This window comes from Zeus faber (genome assembly GCF_960531495.2).
Source record: "Zeus faber genome assembly, chromosome: 7".
In the NCBI taxonomy this organism is placed as follows: domain Eukaryota; kingdom Metazoa; phylum Chordata; class Actinopteri; order Zeiformes; family Zeidae; genus Zeus; species Zeus faber.
The window spans coordinates 15856696-15876638 of record NC_137203.1 but is presented as its reverse complement, the minus strand read 5'-3'; the positions used below and the strand labels follow the sequence as shown (position 1 = coordinate 15876638).

The 19943-nt window shown below is 42.9% G+C and overlaps 2 protein-coding genes across 4 annotated transcripts in view; one reads left to right on the top strand and one right to left on the bottom strand.

Moving 5' to 3' along the window:
- Window positions 1-11122, top strand: part of vps13a (vacuolar protein sorting 13 homolog A) — a 53161-nt gene extending 42039 nt beyond the window's left edge. For 2 of the 3 annotated variants that reach the window (XM_080003555.1, XM_080003554.1), the window contains 14 exons: window positions 108-222; window positions 538-651; window positions 856-1001; window positions 1095-1176; window positions 1326-1439; window positions 2728-2803; window positions 3070-3233; window positions 3508-3553; window positions 4018-4141; window positions 4271-4385; window positions 8623-8708; window positions 9136-9259; window positions 9728-9802; window positions 10016-11122. In XM_080003555.1, coding sequence (XP_079859681.1) covers window positions 108-222; window positions 538-651; window positions 856-1001; window positions 1095-1176; window positions 1326-1439; window positions 2728-2803; window positions 3070-3233; window positions 3508-3553; window positions 4018-4141; window positions 4271-4385; window positions 8623-8708; window positions 9136-9259; window positions 9728-9802; window positions 10016-10066 — 1432 coding nt within the window. In that variant the 3' untranslated portion in view covers window positions 10067-11122. Of the gene's footprint in view, window positions 1-107; window positions 223-537; window positions 652-855; window positions 1002-1094; window positions 1177-1325; window positions 1440-2727; window positions 2804-3069; window positions 3234-3507; window positions 3554-4017; window positions 4142-4270; window positions 4386-7467; window positions 8266-8622; window positions 8709-9135; window positions 9260-9727; window positions 9803-10015 lie in introns of those variants that run through there. The other variant, XM_080003556.1, reaches the window with a different exon arrangement.
- Window positions 11123-11944: 822 nt separating this feature from the next.
- LOC307233001 (guanine nucleotide-binding protein subunit alpha-14-like) lies at window positions 11945-18830 on the bottom strand (the record flags this gene model as incomplete). Its single annotated transcript, XM_080004214.1, has 7 exons — window positions 11945-12214; window positions 12646-12828; window positions 12920-13049; window positions 13153-13281; window positions 13706-13830; window positions 16117-16301; window positions 18563-18830. The coding sequence occupies 7 exons, from the start codon at window positions 18828-18830 to the stop codon at window positions 11945-11947; spliced, it is 1290 nt and encodes a 429-aa protein (XP_079860340.1).
- Window positions 18831-19943: the final 1113 nt, after the last annotated feature.

Genomic DNA, 19943 nt, shown 5'->3' with positions numbered 1-19943 from the left:
TCTTACGTGCCCGCAAATTCCGCCGTAACCTGGTGTCTGCTAGCTTAAGGAACGGAAGGATTTAGTCAAGTCCTAGTCTATGAGGGTTATTGTCTGTCCACCGGTAGGTACTTCAAGGTGCTGATCCAGGAAATGGATCTGAAGCTGGATTTGGGTTTCCTCTACGCCATCCTGGACCTCTTCACACCAGAGGACGCCAGCAGCGTCACGTCAGAACAGGAGGTCAATCCCACTCCTTTCTCTCGCTCCGAATGAGTGAAAGCTCCAGTTTCTTTCCTCACGTTCTTTATTTCTGATGCCAAAAGTAACTAGAAACGTCTTGCCAATACAGGTCTTATTGCAGGAAAAGCTTAGAATTTCATACAACTTTGTATTCTTAGGTTCAATCCTTGTCGTTGCTCTATCTATACAAACGAACCGCATGCCTCACCTTATTTAAATAATGTCACATGTGTTCAGGATCACTTGAGTTTTTATTTTATTTACTGATTGTATTGTGTGTCTTTTTCCGCATGATTGTTTGCGGTTCTCCTCCAGGTGGAACTGTTTCAGAAGGACATCGAGTACATGAGGACCGAGCTGAACCACGCCTCAGCTGCCGACACCTCTCCCATCAGCCTCTACGAGTACTTCCACATCTCCCCCATCAAGGTGTGTTCAACCGGTCCCCCAAAATGTCTTTTTAATGTAACTATAATGCAAAAACCTCTATAACAGATCTTAAATTGAAGCCTCAATGGTTACATATATAAAAAAGTAGATAAACTTCTATAAAAATGTACACATAAATATCCATACAAATGCATTATGTGGATGCGGTGGCAGCAGTGTTTAGTCGTGTCACTGTGTTTCCAGCTCCACCTCAGTTTTTCCCTGAGCACCGGAGGGGAAGACGGCCTGAAAGAGAAGAGAGATTCTGAGCTGATTCCCGTCCAATCTCTTAACTTATTGCTGAAGAGCATTGGAGCCACGCTCACTGATGTGCAGGACGTTGTCTTTAAGTACGGATACAAACACAAAGACTTTTTTTTTTTATTATGATGATGATGAATTCACATTTGACATTGTTAGTGCTAATCCCTTGTTTACTGCAGACTGGCCTTCTTTGAGTTGACCTTCCAGTTCTGTACCACTCAGCAGCTCCAGTGGGAGGTCATCAGACATTATTCCAAGCAGGTAACACAGACACTGGCTTCAGACACACACATACACACACCCAAATTAGAAATAAGCGGTCATCACAAAATTCAGTAGCCCGTAAAGGATCGTGATTTGAAAATCTAGCTTCATAAAAATAACCAAGTATTTATGTATGTATATCCAAGGCCATCAAGCAGATGTATGTGCTGGTGCTGGGTCTGGATGTGCTGGGAAACCCCTTCGGGCTGATCAGAGGACTGTCTGAGGGCGTGGAGGCCTTCTTCTACGAGCCCTATCAGGTGAGAACAGAGAACAATTTTGGTTTCTCTCTACGAATACAGAAAATCCACTTTAGGTTGTTTTTTTTTTTTTTTTTTTTTTTTGATGGATAGTTAAGTTCTTCTTGAACCAAGCAACCTATGTTTTATAAGCTGAATGAGTCCAATGAAATCTTTTCAGAAAGGACTACAAATACTGTTTTTCAGTTATTTTGAAGTTAATTACTCTCACTTTCTAATCCCTTAATAATTGATTGAGGAAAATATGGAGTGTCCATCACTCCACCATTGCACCACAGAGCAGCATTGTTGTTGAGCAAAAAAAACACTGTTGCCTCCTGGGTTACAAACCCCAACCGTCCCGGGTCATTTCTGTGTGGAGTTTGTATGTTCTCCCGTGTTTGTGTAGGTTTCCTCTGGGTCCTCTGGTTTCCTCTCACCAACAAAAGATATGTATGTTAGGGGGTTAAAGCTTGGTTTATAATCGCTGCATCTGTAGAGTCGTTTAGTGCGTGCGCCATAAATGACGTTGTGGCGGCAACAGCGCTGCAATTTTTGGAACTCTGTGCCGTGCGCTTCAGGTAATTCAAGATGGACACGTCTGAAGGAAGGTTGTGCAAAGAGGTCTGCAGGTACAATCTGTACAATCCATCCATGCGTGACCACAAAAATAACCAGATGCTGTTGAATTCATGGAAGGAGATAGCACTGTCTCTGTCCAAAGATTTGGACTATTTTAATACCTCAGGACATCTTTGTGGTGTTTACCCCTGACAATTTTCCAAAACTCACGACTACATATCTAAAAAAAAAAACCTGCACTCACTGCAACAAGTATACATACATTTAACACTTTCTATTTTAATTTGAATGCTATTTTCAAGTTATTCAGATCCTTCCCTCAGGACTTCTTTGTAATGTTACAGCAGTTCTTTCAGTTTGCCCTGGTTGTTTGTGCACAGCGCCCCCTGTCTTTCAGGAGAATATCTCCACGTCATCTACATGGCAACTCGCAGCTGTATATGCTTGTGTGTCTGGTAGTGCGCGCGCCATGAGGCGCACGGCTCGCTTTCTGCAACTATAACAGAGCCTTTATACTCCCGTTGGTGCCCTGGTCAGGGGCACTGACAGGAGTATAAAGGCTGGCAAAAGAGCTGGAGTTGGACCTCGGGCGCTGTACGGCGGCTGCCCACTGCTCCTAGGTATAGGATGGGTCAAATGCAGAGGATTCATTTTGTTGTATTTGTACAATGACAATAAAGATGTTCTTCTTCTTCTTCTATTCTTCTAAACATTTGGAATTTCCAAGGGAGCCATCCAGGGGCCTGAGGAGTTTGTTGAGGGCATGGCCCTCGGGGTGAAAGCTCTGGTCGGGGGAGCCGTAGGTAAGCACAAAACTAACTATAACCATTACTATAACTTCTGAATTTTCTGAAAACTGCAAATTCCACTTCGATACATGGTGTGTATACACTTAAGCAGATGTAAACTCCAATAAGTATTGGAACATTTAATGGAAAATGATTTTATAATTATTGTTTTTAACAATGATTTTTATTTATTATGTCTGTTCGAGACACACTATTGCTCAACACCCCCCCCCCCCTTGATATGCGGAATAAGAGTTGCATGAAATGTGTTTCCCACCCAGGTGGTTTAGCTGGTGCGGCCTCCAGGATCACAGGCGCCATGGCGAAGGGCGTAGCTGCCATCACCATGGACGAGGATTATCAGCAGAAGAGACGCGAGACCATGAACAAACAACCCACTGGCTTGAAAGACGGACTGACCAGGGGAGGAAAGGGACTGGTGTCGGTAAGCCGCCTCGCAGAGCCGCACGGGACCGTAGAGCGATAGGAAGGAATTACGAGTGGACAAAACTATGATGATGTTGGCATGCATATTAAATGATTTATTACGTTAGACAAACGTCATCTCTCTCAAATAAATGTTCTCTACATGTTTAGTACAAGTGGTGAAGAATACAACTGACCCTTGTAGTAGAAATAGTCCTTCCTAACTAGTTCCAGTCACTGGGTTTGCTAAAAGATGAACAGAGTAACTAAATGTTGACTTCTTCTCCCCTCAGGGCTTTGTCAGTGGGATCACAGGGATTGTCACCAAACCCATAAAAGGTAAAAGTCCATGTCTATTTTTTGATCAGTGATTGACATCAGAATCTTTTCATTTGATCCAGTATTGAGAAGAACGCCTTTAGCAGACTGCCGTGCACCAAGCTGCAATATGACGCACAATGGGGCAATTGCAGTCACTGCAACACATGGCGGAAATGGCCCCATTGTGAAATGCCTCTTTGAGTTTTCCTCTAAGTATCTGTATTTATGTTGCTTCTGTCAAGATGTGTTTGGATAGCCACTGTTTCTCAGACCCATGAAAGGCTCCTCTGAACTGAAAGGCCATAAGCATTTTATCATTTCATCATTTTGTCGTTGAGTCTTGCATCTATTCTAGATCCAGGATCTTTGTGTGGCTTGGTGAGAACATGTCGGTTTGCAATATAAACTGGAGTCTGACGGACCTGTAGATCTGAACATCAGATTGAAACCTGACTGGAGGCTGTGATGTGTTTCTCCCATAGGTGCCCAGAAGGAGGGTGCGCCGGGCTTCTTTAAAGGAGTGGGGAAGGGTCTAGTGGGCGCCGTTGCCCGACCCACAGGAGGCCTGATTGACATGGTCAGCAGCACCTTCCAAGGGATAAAAAGGTGTGTATGTGCGCATGTGGCATATTTAGTTATCGCTTTAATGTCTCTAAGCTGTTGAGGAGGTCAGTTTTAGGATGCACACTGAACACTGGGCCTGCGATTTTTGGGTGTGCGTGTGGGGCTCATCAGGGCAGCTGAGACTTCGCAGGACATAGAGTCTCTACGTCCTCCTCGCTTCATCCATGAAGACGGCGTCATCCGTCCGTACAAGGAGAGGGAAGGTATAGGCAGCCAGATGCTCCAGGTAAGATTAGTTACTCAATTCTACATTTGCTCTAAAGTAGAGATGGACCGATACCATGTTATCTTTTTAATAGTGATTCAGTCCTGAGCCGATCCATCACTTCTCCCTCAGACCGTATGTTTTCAGTCATTAGAACATCATGATATATAATTCATTTTCTCCATTGGATACATTTAACATGGACAAGGACATTTTTGTTTAATGATTTTTTGGCGGTTTAATGTCTTGGTGTCAAAGAGCAAAGAAAAATCAAGCCACACAACATCTCAGAATTTTTATCAACTCTTGCTATCAGGATTTTCCCCCATACTGACTACTTTCTTGGGCTGATATCTAATAGCATTAGGTGGTGTCGGTTCGTCCCTACTTGAAAGGCATTTTACAAGTTTTCAGTTGTATAAGGAGTTAAATTATTTCTCATTTAAAGCCTTTGGGGTAATATTTAGACTTTTCCTGGAGCTGCTTCTGTGTGTCTGCCTCGCAACGTGTCACCTTTAGCCTTCCATTCTCATATCTTGTCCTTCACTTTACTTATCATCTCTCTCTAAACTCTGCGTGATGCTTATTACATCTAAACCCCTTAGCTATTTTAGGACTTCAGCCTTTCCATTTTTTCATTGATTCAATACTCGGTGATTCAGCTCGGCATTTAGTGATTCATTCACCTCCATCGCTGTATTTTTAGTGCCAATAAGTGGAAAAACACTCGCAGGCCGATGGAAAAAAGCACTCAGTAACGATAGTTGCCAACGTTACCACAAAAATAAATACCCTCCAAAATGTTTTGATAAATTATATTTGTTGTGGCTCTGCGAGGATGAGTCATTAATCAAAACATTTCGAGGAGTCCTTTACATGTTTGAACTATGAGTTTTCCTTTTCCTGCGTTGTTTTGCTCAATGCTACAGTGTTATATTTCCCCTCGCTGTAGTAGATAAATATATAAATCCCGGTGGTTGCTGCTTCTCGTGCTGTTTTAAGTGTGATTCTAGATGTGAGTGTTGTTCATTAGTATCCTTCTGCTCGACAGAAACACTCCCTGTAATTGGAGGTGTTGTTTCCCGGGTAGACCTAGACACTCTGGTTGTTGGGTGGGACACGTGTATTGTGTGTCACTGTTGTCGGCTTGTTTGTAGTCTATGACAGTAATTGTTGTTGAATTGTTGTTCTTTACGAAACCCTTGTAATGTTGGAGCTTTCTATAATTATCTGCAGTGGTGATGAAGTAAAGTGTCCCCTTGACCCATCACATTACATTCAAGTTCAAGAGATTATTTGTCACGTACATATACATGCGGTCATACACTTACCTTAACTCACTTCCAGAACTCACCTCACAGAGTAGAAGTCAACTTAACATTACGACACTTTATAAGAGAATTTAGCGACATCCACTGATGTTTTTACAGACGGCCTGGGCCATGAAACGGTTAAATCAGACCATCATCGCCGTGTCGATCCTCGACTCTCACTGGCATTCAGTAATCGCCGTAGAATGGGAGTGGAACCAGTGGATGTGACGTTAATTCATCTTTGCAGCTTCCTACCTCAGTTTGTGTTTCGTGTTCTGCTGCACAGCCACTCAAGACCAGTTGAATAACCCGTAATATAAAATATTGTTTCAGGGCTGTGCACAACAAAGTCCATAAACTGGCCTTTGTAACTGCGCGGCAGCATTCAGTCTCAGTCTGAATTTTTTCGTGAGTAAAACGGAATGTTGCTCAAATGAGTGATATTGAATTTTTCTAATGGATTTTCGTTGACAATTAAATCAAAATCTAAAGCTTATCTTTCAGGAGCAGGAGCTTAAAGAATGGTCTTCGGTGTAATGCTTGGTTATTATAACGGGACAGATGTAGGCTTCTAAAGCAAACAAACACATTTACCTCGGAGTGTATTCACCGACAGTACAAGAAGTTTACCATTAAAAAGAAGTAAATGGGGAATGACATCCCCTGAAACGAGGAATTTACTGAGCTTTTACAACTTATCAACGTATTCACAGAACTTTTTTGATATTAAGTGCAGACTCAGGGCTCTTCTCGTGGAACCAGCTCGACTTTGGTCAGCTGAGGATGAGTGTTATAGATAGTTTTAAATAAAGATAAAATATTCAGTGGTAAAATACATATTCTCAGCTGTAATTGCTCTGTGCTTGTGGCAAAACATTTTTAGCCATTGTTGTAATATAGACAGACGTGCAAAAAAAGGTAGGTTGTTGACAGACGCGAGATAGACCATACCATATCGACCATAACAAACAAACTTATTTAAAAGAACAGGAGCAGCAAAACAAAACAAATGCCTCATTAACCTTGAAACAAGCCAGTAGGATGGTGCCTTGCAGAGCGCTCCTCGGCAGCTCCTCTCCATCTCTATCCACAGCGATTGCCTCCTCTTGAGTCCCCCTTTTTGCACTAAAATGCAATTTACCTAAAAATGTATTATAAATTTGAATAAAAGGTATTATACAATACACCTAGACTTTTACTGTAAGTCTCTATATCAACTATTCACATTCTGACAAAAGTAGGAAATTGTTTTCAATTTTGCATACATATATATTAAATCTGTACATATCCTGTGTGCACCAGGGTGGAAAACAAAATGGTTATACGCAAAATAAACAGTGTATAGAATATATTGCAATCAGGATCGCTCTCACAATACTTCTTCCCAGCAGTAGTAACATGCCGGCACATTCTGGTTGTGATCAGTAATTGAATCTCTTCTCACCAGACAGCCAATATAAAACTAGCGTGCAGTGTCTCCGCCAAGACAAAAGCCCTGCAGGACTTGGCTCCTTCCCCTGAAGAGTAAAGCACAGCAATGGAATAGTTCAGTCCCTTACACATTTCTGCAGTGCTCCGCTGCAGGAATTCAAAAGCCCAACTCCGTTCCATTAAACAATACAAGCCCTGCGGCTTCCAGCAAGCTCCTACTTAAGTTAAATGACAAGTATCAACACACCACTCCAAAACTGCACTTGGTTTCATGCAGCTAAAGTAGAACAGCACAGCGTAGAGACTTTATTCCTCTTTACTCTGACCTTGGTTCTGTCTTGTCTCTTTCATGTCCCCAGTGGAGGTTGGCCTACAGAGAATGGAGTAAGACGGGCACAGAGGATGAGGAGTGTGAGGATTAATGAAGGCAGCTAGAAGGGAGACGCTAAGTGCTGCCTCGCTAGCCTTGGGTCCCTGTCCGTCTTAGTCCCGTGTGTAGGCTTCCGTGTTCTGCCCGAGGCGTTTGGGCAAAACTCGAGGACGCGCCCAGTTATGTGTCTCACGCCGGAAATGAAGTCGTTTTTTTGAGCATATTTATAGTTTTGTTCAAAGGTTGTGCAGTGTACTTTTTGTGTTTGTGTGTCTTCGGTAGCAGAGTGACAGCATTCATTTGGTTTTCTCAAATTAGGGATAATGTACAGCCAGCCGGGCATTATTCCAAAATTAGCCCCGACGGGGTGATGGGGACTTGTATCACTCTGAAGGGGCTTCCGCTTATTACACGGCTACTCCCTAAATAAATGGATACATTGAGACAGAATATTCATTTCAAATGATTTTACAACTACCGTGTCTAGTTTGTGCATCCAAGCGGGGAAGTGGTTGCCGTGACAGCCGTCATTATTAACGGCCGGCGGTTGTTATTCGGCGATAACCGACCGCGGATTGCGGCTGTTGGCCAATCAGAAACGAGTATTCCACAGAGCCGTGTAATAAAACCAGTTTATTTGTTTCATCTTTCTGTTTGTGTTTATTTGTTTCATCTTTCCGTTTGTAATTGGACTGAGGTGATTCTATGTTTTCTCTTCTCCACACGGGTCATCAGGTGGAATCTTTTTTTCATTCTTTTTATTCTGTCGTTTGTTGCCACCGATTAATCGCTGTCCTGTTGTTGTCAATAAACATTTTCATTTTAGAATCATTTCTCATTCATTGTCTTTCATTCATTTCATTCCTTCTTTTTCATTTATAAAAAATTGTTATGTTTCCTTTTTTTATTTCAATGGAAAAACCTCTTCTCAGGTTTTTGTGTGGTGTCTGTATTTGCTGCTACTACTTGTAGGTGAATGGAAGCAAACGTCTTATTTTTGGATCCCATCCCACGAGCACAGGCTGCCGTGCTTTGGCTTTATCACGCAAAATCAGAAATACTCTGTTGGGTTTTTTTTTTGGGGGGGGGGTTATTCCAGTGGGTGTTAAATCATATGTCATATGTCTTTTCTTACTCCTTGCAGAAAATTGAAAACGGACGTTTCGCCAAGTATAGATACTTTGCTCACGCCAAGGTCAATGAGTCCGACTTCCTCATGATTACCAAAAGGTAATGTGGCTTTTATGTCCCGCTTAAAGCATTTATCAGCGCGCGCGTGTGTGTGTGTGTGTGTGTGTGTGTGTGTGTGTGTGTGTGTGTGTGTGTGTGTGTGTGTGTGTGTGTGTGTGTGTGTGTGTGTGTGTGTGTGTGTGTGTGTGTGTGTGTGTGTGTGTGTGTGTGTGTGTGTTTTCTGGCTGGCGGCTTTTATCTAATCTAACCTATCTAACCTTCACTAACATTTATGCTCAACTTGTTTAAAGAAGAAGAAGACTGTTGTTAAGGTGTGTGCATGCCTTATTATTACAGCTAAAATCAATAGTCAGGTATCTATAGATATTTTAACGTATTTAATTTGAACAGGACCGGCTTTTGGCCGCACTCCCAAATTCAAACTCCGGAGATATAAACCCTCCTTCCTTCTGCGTTTCCTCTCCAGGGGGATTTTTTTTGTGACCAAGGGGACGTTCGGCCAGCTGACCTGCGAGTGGCAGTACCTGTTCGACGAGTTCACCAAGGAGCCCATGATCGTCGAGGACCGGCGGCTTCGCATCGAAGCCAAGGTGCCGCGTCCGATCTTGACCTCAGTCCCCAATTTCAATACACTCCATCCATGTTTCAAACGCCAAATCAAAATGTCACTTTCAGGGGCAGAATGTTAAAATGGATACGAGTCATATCAGCATCAACGACAACGTCAGCTTCATGTCCTGAAAGTGTTATCTTAAAACTATCCCGAATGTGAAATTATCTGAATAATCCATTGCTACAAGCACAGAAATATGATCAGGGTGACGACGAACAAGGTTCTTGATTTATTTTGGGGATTCCCTTCTCACTCACACAGCTGGAAACTTTGAATATCCAGAGTTGATCGAGGTCAAAGTGAAGATTTCATTTCAGAATCTGGCGCCACATTGTGCTGTTCTTCTTTTGACTTTGAAAACTTTTTTTTTTTTTTTTTCCTGGCCTCTGCAGTTGATTTGTTGATTTAATAGACATTGGTATTTATTTTTATTCTTGTTTTTCAGGAGAGAGTCAAGTCGGTTTTCCACGCCAAAGAGTTCGGGAAGATCATAAACTTCAAAACACCCGAGATAGCCAAGGTAAAGTGTATATCAGCAATGTCAGAAGGCTGTACACGTTCTTATTACGACAAGTTAAAGACTTCATTGAATGATGGGGGGATGGTCAAGTTAATTAAAAAAAAAAAAAAAAAAAGAAAAATCGATATTTCATACGTTTCTCCTCTTTCTCCTCCTTGTTTGCTCTACTGGCAAAATATTGATTACGCTGATGTTTTTGTGTTCCGTTCACAGTGGGTTCTCACCAAGCTGGAGGATGCGAGGGACAGTTTACCCAAATACTGACTGATCAAGAGGGGAAGACGACCGGCTCTGAGGAGTGACGAAAACACATGCGTGCACGCACACACACACACACACACACACACAAGCGTGCGCGCGTGCACACACACACACACACAAACACAGATGTTGTGTCAGTGCCTTTGTCTGTTGAGGCATGGCAGATTTGTTTACTTGCATCAGTAACTTGAGCTACAAACCCTGTTGGACACTGATTGTTGGTGAGAGGGAGAGATTAGTATATTTGCATGTTGTCGGAGTGCTTGGTGTGTTTTTGTCAAGTCTTTCTTTTATATTAGCTGTGGATCTTGTGCACTTTCTCTGCCGGTACCACGCCCAAAACCACACCTATCAATGTGTGCCATCTGTAATTCAAACACACAATGTTTTTTTTTTTGTTTTTGTTTTTTTTTATTAAAACCTTACCATTCGAAAATTTATATTCCATCTGTTGAAAGAAAACGTAAAAAGAAAAAGGTCCTGCTTCGCTCGAGTGAAGAATGCAGTGTTTGCTACAGCATGCTCATCACATCAGAACTCAGTGTCCGTTTTGTTTTGGATCCTGAAAACAAAATCGAATGCGGTGGTTCCTGCTTTTACACCGAGAGTGACCAAAAACAAAACACAAAAAAAACCTGAACTCCTTTAATGCGTTTTACACCCCCCGTCATTCTGCTGGATTAACTAAAAGGGAAAAAGCGTCTTGCTTAATGTTTTAGTACATTTTAGAGGCATGCTATTTTTTATATTTTACTCCTTGAGCCGCTGTACATTGATCCGAGATAATCCCATTTGTGTACATATCTATAACAGAATTGCATATTGTAATTTTGTGATTTTTATGTTTTTATACCACAAATATATGAAAATTCTATATAGAAGAAAAGAAAGTCTTGACTATTTAAATTAAATAATGCAATTAATATCTTCCTCGGCTGCTATGTACTCTAATTTTAAAGGTTTGGATTGGTTTTGGGTTTTACGCTATTAATGTAATTAAATATTTCTATTGACTTATTGTCATTTTTTCCTCCTTTTTTTTTTTTCGAAGCAATGTAATCACAGAAGCATGTATTGTTACCTGGATTATTTTGTCTTTATTTTCTTTTAATAAAATGTTTTAAATGTGATTAGATTTCAGGATTGTTGAAGAACCTTTGACTATCTTTTCCCATTTCAACCGATCTTTGACGATGTAATAAACTCACAACAAATTTCAACAAATCTTTAATTAAACAACCATTATTGTGCATTTAAAAACTAGGATAAATATATTTAACATTTCTAAAGACGAAAAGAAATGGGGACCCCCCCCTCCCCCAACATACACACCCAGAAAAGCAGAAAAACTCAGCTGCAGATTATATTTACATCTGAATAAGAAATAGAGTGGTAGTCGCGTTAAACAAGGCACTTGAGCGGCTTGCTGCGTAGTATTTTACAGTACAAGTCTACACAATGTAGAGTAAACATTTTACGTTAAAGGTACCATGCCTTCCCATCACTTTCTAGCTGTGTTGTACAGGGTAAAGCTGTCTTCAATATCGGTTTGAGAACTCAAATGATTCAATTATATTTGTATATTTTCTCATTTTTATTTGAATAAATATGTAATTGACACAGATGATGATAAATATGAACCATTTTCTACCTGGATTGGAAGGAGCCACTTCCTTGGAGGTTTGCTTGGAAGTGCTTCCTTCAGTTCCTGAGTTCCCGGGACAAATTGACCGAGAAATTCAACCCCAACGCAATCTGCATTTTGCTTGCTTCGACTATGTAGTTCTCCACGCTCAAAAACAAAACAAAAAAAAAACCTGTATTTTCATTTTGATACCCAACTTTCAATATGTTTTGCTTCCGCATTTGCACTTCCTCCCGTCAGACCAGGTTGAACTCCTTCAGGTTGTGCCGGAGGATGGTGTCCTTGACGGCCACGAACACGAAGCGGATGTTCTCGGTGTCGGTGGCGCAGGTGAAGTGCGGGTAGATGGTCTTCTCCTTGTCGGGGTTCTGCTCCTGGTACATCTTCAGGATGAACTCCTGCGCCGCTTGGCTGTCCTGCTGCGGCCCTGCGATGTCACAGTCATAGTCGTACGATGTATATTCAGTCACCAAACGGTACACCGGGGTGCCGCTTTGGGCTCGCAACTTTTAGGGAGGGGCGCATTTAGTGTGCTAGATTAAAAGTACATGAATTTTTTGTCAGCCTTTTATCCAGTAACAAGTTGAACATCTTATAGTTTCCTTAGGGCCGAGAGCCCTGTTGAAGTGAAGTGAGTTGGATTGTAAAATAAGAACTGGAAGCTGTAAATCCCCTTGCAGCTTGCGAACGCTTTGTTTATCGAAGTAGGTGATCGAAGGAATGGGTCGTTCATGCGTGCATGAAATGATCCTAAAAATGGCCACGTGAACGGCGCGGTTGAATCCACAGCGCTATCTATCAGGTGGACCCAAATTTCGAAAACGTAACATTCGATCGACTCGAATGTCACAGGCTGGACAGTGTTTTTTCTGTGCATCAGAAGAACATGTTTTTGGGGGGTGGGGGACAAAGTGTTCAGGATTTTCCAGGCACACACTGTATCCAAAACACGACACTCGAACCAACCTGTGAAGTCGGGGAAGTAGCTGGCGAGGTGGGAGTACATGATCTTCTCCTGCAGGATGTCGGTCTTGTTGAGGAAGAGGATGACGGAGGAGCGCTGGAACCAGGGGTAGGTGATGATGGTCTTGAACAGCGCCTTGCTCTCCTCCATGCGGTTCTGACGGGTATCGAGCCATGAATTGCATATACGATACGATAAGTGATGAAATCTGGTGCCTCTCCGAGGCGACGGCGAACCGGGTCCTCACCTCGTAGTCACACTCGGCCAGGACCTGGTCGTACTCGCTGAGTGCCACCAGGAAGATGATGGAGGTGACGCTCTCAAAGCAGTGGATCCACTTCCTCCTTTCCGACCTTTGACCCCCCACGTCCACCATCCTGCCAAGACGGGGGCCAATGGGCTCAGTGAGGGATGCTCGGGGCGTGGCTGATAACGGTATTTTGTATTAGTAGTTATACAACGTGCACTATACTTTCCCACCTGAAAATGGCGTTCTCCATGTCGAAGGGGTATTCTATGATGCCCGTGGTGGGGACACGGACTCTCAGGATGTCCTGCAGGCTGGGCACGTAAGAGGGCTCCGCGATGCGGTCCACGTCACTAAGGTAGCTGCAAAATATTTAGAAAGGAAAAACAGACGGCAGAAGAAGAAAGGCAAACACGGAAGCATTAAAGGAGCTCCCTGACCCTGCAACGACCCAACACAATGACACCAAAGAATTGCAAAAATGTACGATAAACCATAAAAAATAAACTGAAAAATAAGACGGAAAAAAAAAAAATCATTAACAATAAAACAGCTATGCAATGTGCAATAAACCTAATAATAAACAATACATTTATATTTGGCAGAATCCTTCCAGTATATTCTACTGCTGTTTGATAAGGAAGTGCATCCATTATTAGTGGGTTGTATCAGCGACAAGCTCCGTCCCATCGATGAGCGGAGCATGTGCAGTATGTGTGCATAAATGTGGTGATGCCGTTTTTCGATCTGTCCTCTCTCCGTCTTTCCTTTCCTCCTCTCGCTCACTATTTGGTGGAGTCGGAGAGCTGGTACTCCCGGCGTCGGTCGTAGCACTGCTGCACTCCTCCATCCTTCCACAGGCTCCTGACGGCCTCAGCGTGGCTTTGTTCCAGGGCGTCCACGTTGTCCACCTCCACCCCCAGCACACAGTTTGCATGGCCCTGCGCACGCACGCACACACACACACACACACACACACACACACACACACACACACACACACACACATAAATAAACACACAGCTACGATAAGGTGTAATGGGAGAGTGACCCAAATGTGACCTTTTCTCGCTACTACTTTTTTGCCCGGAAACCAGGTGTGAGGTACAGAAGGTAGGGAGGTCTGGAGGGAGGGTGGTCAATTATTTCAGTAGAATATTTTGATTCTTCAGCCTGACTCCTTCTATTGTTATTTATTACCATAAGTGTAGCTGTGGTGCATAGTTACAGTAATAATAATAATAATAATAATAATAATAATAATAAATATAGCTACAGGCAGCAATACACGGGGTCCATTTTAGTCGTGTTAGGTATGTATTACATTTTGCAGATTTTCCGTAATCCGGCATCAAACTACAGAATTCAGCCTGACTCTGACCCGAATTTGTTGTGTCCAACTATTTTTTGACTGTCCAGCCATAACAGTCATCTTTATTCTTTGCCCTTATTTTGTAATTATTTTGTAATTACATAAACTTTGTAATTATTTTATATAACAAACACATTAAATACGTGTTATTTCACAAACATAATAAATACATGTTACTTTCAATTTGTACCTTATTGCACTTATTGTGCTAACAATCTACAATTGAAGAACTCAGTTAAATAGCTAAATAGATGCATTGCCTGTAATGTAATACAGACAACATTTATTGGACATTAACATTGATTTGGAATTTGACTTATTATGGAAGCGCTCCTCACTATTTAACGCGTTCTCCCTTCTCATTTACGTCTGCTACGTTCAGCTGTAGGATGCAGCTTCCTACAGCTGAATGAAGTTTCTCTGAAACAATCGTCCATTAATGCCTCTAAAACGAACCCTGTTATAATTCACCGTGTTGTCGGTGGAAGTAGAGCTGCAACCACAGAGACGGAAAGTCGACGTTTGGTCTGGTGGGGGGGCAATAATGAAGTATTTAGGGAAGTTTGACCGGTTAATGCCGTAGGGGGCAACGGTGACCTGGTAACACATTACATTACATTACATGCGCGCACACACACATATACACACGCGCACACACACACACACACACACACGCACACGCACACATGCGCACACACGCACACACGCACGCACGTGTATCAAACCACTACAGGGCGATTGATTCTACGGCATGCACGGCGCGAATGGACGTTCTGAGCCACAACCTGCACATTTATAAGGAATTTTTCAGACGAAATTTGACTGGAAGTCGCCAAACGTCCGGCTACTTCCTGTCAAATTAAGTCAGTTTTTCAGTCATTTCTGTTCCGTGTGTGGATCGATTTGCATGAAACTCGAGCCACGAGCTCTATGCGATGTTCCGGTTCCAACGACACTTCAACCGCGGTTCGCCCTGTTCCAGAAAGTTTTAGCCCGAAAAGTGCCAAGGAGGGGGAAAATAATAATAATCAGAATAAAATAATAATAATAGAGCCGGGATGGACCCCTAATAATTGTGGGTTAAAGTTTACTCTTCCTCAGTTTGGTTTAAAGAAAATATACTGGATCTGAGGTAGGAGATGGACAAAAAAATATATATATCTATTGCGTGGGAAAAAAATTCTTTAAAGGACCATAACGCTGTAAAATTATCACCTGATCCCACTGATTTTTCAATATATTTTTTTTATGATGTATTATTCTTGTTACTTAATTTTGCCATATTTTAGATTTGAGAAATCAATGGAATTTTCCCATTCCTTTCAAAATAAATTTTCAAATAAGTAAATTACAAATTAAGTACCTATCACGAATCACAAAATATGGATTTGTGTTACTGTAGTTCCGTGGGACCAGAAGCTCATTTAAAAAATATATATTTCTTTTTTGATTTTTCACGTGAAAAATCTAAAGATAATCGAAAAAAAACATATAAAAATGTTTGCTACTGTATGGTCAGGGGTAAAATGTGAAATGTGTGTGCCGAACAGGAAGCTAGGCCAAAACTCCATTTGAAACCGGTACTGTCCTCTTAACTTGAGATCAATTTTTTTGTGTCGTTTTGTTTGCCTTTGTTTTGTACGTCCCAAGCTCATACTCAAGCTCAGGTGAGGTTGTCCCACCCGTTCGTGTCTGGCATTGCTGGAACTGGGACTGAAGCTTTCTCCTTCTGGTAGTTCCTTTGAAATCCTCCAGTCCACCGACAGGAACAGGATTTATCTGACTGAGTATGAGCTGGCGCCCGCCTCGGACCCGGCGGAGGTACCTGGCTCTCGGGGTCGGAGAAGGGGATGCCCAGCACCTCCATGGCTCGCAGCATGGCCTGCACGGCGGTGTAGATGTTCTGGTAGACCAGCTTGGCGTAGCTCCGCTTTTCCTCCTCCGTGTAGCCGCCGCCGTGGATGATCCTCATCTGTTTGATGAAGGTGCTCTTGCCGCTCTCCCCGGTACCTGAGAGCCACGCAGCGGAGGAAACGAATCATCAATTATAAATGACACTTTTGAGAGGTTTTTTTTTTTACACCCGCCGCAGAGAACGGCATATGAAATGGGGGCTCTAAAAACAGTTGCAAAGGGTGCCCTAGACGGTTCCAGCGGCGGTTCTTCTTCAGGAAATAAAGTGCACTGAAGAATAAAAAGCCGCGCAACTGTCAGTCATGCAGCTGCCTCGGCTCTTTTTTATCCACGACGGTTTTCAAATTGAGGCGGAATGTGTTTTTGGTGCAGAAGCTGAATAGCGGCGCTGGAGCCTCTGGAACGCCTTCCCTCCGGATTTAAGATCTCTGGACTCCGCCGACACCTTTAACAAGCTGCTACGGCACAGGCAGCGCTGGCTTTTGTTTAGTTCTGTTCGTTTACTCCTATTTTATTTCCTGTGGAGCACTCCGACGGGTGCCACATAAATAATCTTCACTTACTTGCTTACACTGACCATCTTAAAGAACGGGTGAACGAAACAACGGCTCGCGAGCCCGATGAAGATTGCGTTACGAGTTACAAAGAAAAAACAGCCTTGATGCTGTAACAATGCGGCCCGCCGTCGTGTTGGTAAAGGGATACGAAGGCACGCCGAATGAAGTGAATCTATATTTGACTTCCAACAGGATCCTCGTCGATATGTGGGGTGGGGGAAGTGGATTAGCAGCACTCTGCCCATCAGCGATCTTAAGCAACCAAAGCACTTAGAGCTCCAGTGTCTCGGTGGCCGACAGCACGGGCCCATGACTGGACTGAAAGTTGTTCGGGCGAAATGAAGCTGGAGGCCGAGGATCGCTCACGTCAGAAGTCCGCCCAGAAAAAACTGCCGTAGTTAAAAATAATAATAATAATAATCGTTGTTTTCGCCGAGTTTAATTAAACGTGGAAGCAGTTAGTGTTCTATAATCATAATCATTTTTGAGATATTTTTGCTGTAAATGAACGGCAACAGATTCAATGTCATTTGCAGGGTTGTAAATGATGTCACCCCCGATCATCTTCGTTGAGGTTATGCCATGTATTATTATTTTTTTTGTCGTTGCTGTAAAACATCAAAAATAAAAGTCATCCCAAAGGCCATTCCCCTCCGCTGGTTTGTACACATTTGTGACACCAGATGACTACATCAGGTCCTGGAGATGCTGCATTCAAACCTCCTGGACATGGTTGAATATTGTCTGTCACCTTCTAAGGACTTTCATCCTTCTCTCCCCCAAATAATAAATGTATTGCCCAGGCGCCCCTTTGCAACAAAATCCTTAAAATGGTCACCACCCAATTCCTGGAAATGACTGATGGTGGTACCTCCATTAGCACAACGCAGAACCCGCCTTGTCAGAGTCCCAAATGACTTACTCATACACAAAGATTGTGGCCAACAGCCAGTTTGTGATCTCTGCCACATGGTTTTCCTCGTCCCTCTGCATTATCTATTGAAATGATACTTATCTGCAATGATTGGTGACACTGTCTCTTTATCACCCGCTCTCGCACGTGGGGTCCCCCAGGGCCCGGTGCTCGGTCCCATGTTATTCTCCCTCGACGTGCTTTTCACTGATGCTATTATAGGTCTAGTCAATATCATTTGATACCATTGCCATGTTACAGCTGCGTATCAGCTGTAACCTCCCAACAACCCTAATTAGATCGCTGCTATACATAACTTTGAATGACCCAACCGGCACAATCCAAGCACAAACAAATTAAATTCCGAGCAAGGCCTGCCTGACATCTGTTCATGTCAAAGTACTTCAAGATATCGTGATGTCACGGTATCTCACTTTATGTCACACTACTTTATGATGTTATGCTATTTATGAAGATGTCACGTCAACACACAATGGGACACAATGGGGTAGAAAACGATGTCATTCATATATACATGTCTTCATTGATATTTGGAGGTTCAAAACGGCAGACATGTTTATTTCAAATTTTCTTTTCCACTTTTGGTCCATTCTGACATGTTGGGGTGGAAAAGCAACGTCAATAATACAAATCGTCCTTGCTACATCCCAGCTAGCCGCATGATTTGTATCAACGTTTCGCTTAAATGCGCCGCATCTGTTCTCTGTCTCCTCCGCCTCTCGCAGCCAGAGCTTCGATTTATCGGATCCATCTGAAACGCCATTTGTTAAACAAATATGTGTGTGTTGACTTTGTTCCATATTTGATTAAGTCAATGTGTGACACAGTCGGAGTTTGTTTCTGTTTCTGTTTGTGTGGGACGGTACAGCTCACCTCCTGGACACTCAGTAAAGCGGGCAAAAACCAGACCTTGAATCCGTGTCTGTGAGCCGAGGGAAGTTTTTCGGAGCGACTTTTCCCTCCGTTCCTGCGAGGCTTTGCATGAAGAAGCTCCGCTCCGCCGAACAAGCGACGCCATTTGAATGCATCTTGTTTACAAGTCAAGTTTCTCGGAGACGCCTCGGCGCTCTGGGAAGACGAGCAGGTAAATGCGGCGCCGGAGGCAGATCCCCGCCCCGGACCTCCGCGGGTCATCGGTCAATCTGGCTCCAGCTAAAATGTCCCCTGTGACTCCGGTGAGACACTCCGTACCAGGCGGACCGGCGCCGGATCCCATCTTCTTAGGGATCTGGAATTGGGGTCCTGGCCACAAACACAACTCCGCGGCGAAATGTCATCATTTCTTGAGCCACTGTTTTGGTTCTAAGCCCTGATCGGTATACTGCTCTTACCTGTACGTTCGCTGAAATGCGTCTAACTACTCTAGTCAGTGAGGGCTGAGTCCCTCGAAATTAAATTTGATTGGATAATTACAAGGAGCGCCTGCTATCGCCATCTCCGGCTTTCTTTACTCGAGTGGCACACGTCGCCTTATGTCCGTCCAAAAGATTGAGAAACTGAGAGAAGCAGCAACGGTGGCGCACGTGCAACCCACTGTGGGTCCGGGTGCAGGACGGAGAAAGGAACCGACAAGAAAGGCATGATTTCCACACACTGAAAACTCATCACACAGCGATGTGCCACTTTGCCTGATGGAGGTTGGGTTATGTAAATGCGACATTGTAAATTGCGCCACAAACAACATCTGCGTTATCGTAGCGAAGCCCTGTCAGTTCTTCAAAGCATGGAAATACCACTTCCACAGTGCAGTCCCTTCAAACAGAAAACACCAGGTAAAGGCACCACTTGTCACTTGAACAATGCATAAAACAAATTAGTTCCCAGGAAAGGCAGGGTATACACTTCGTGTGAGCCACACGGTATGACTCATTATTCAAACACTAATCCCCGACTGTGAACTTATAACAGTCAAAATAGAGGCACCCAACCAATGGCTATGCAGTATAATATTATTTATTTTAACGGATAAGACTTCCAAACGTTTTTGTTCCAAACAGCGGAAATATTTCTAACCTGGAAATTTTTATTAGCTATTGTCCCATGGCAGGCGATGAGAGAATCGAATCAATATAATATTTATTTAATCCCTTCTATGATACCCATTTTGTAATTGCTTTTCTTTTATTCTTGTCCTGTTATGTTTCATCGTTCTTGCTTTCTTTCTCTTTTTTTTTTTATTTAATTTTTTTTACTATGGTAACAAAGAGCTTCAGATGGAAACTAAACAAGTAACACAGTGTTGATATG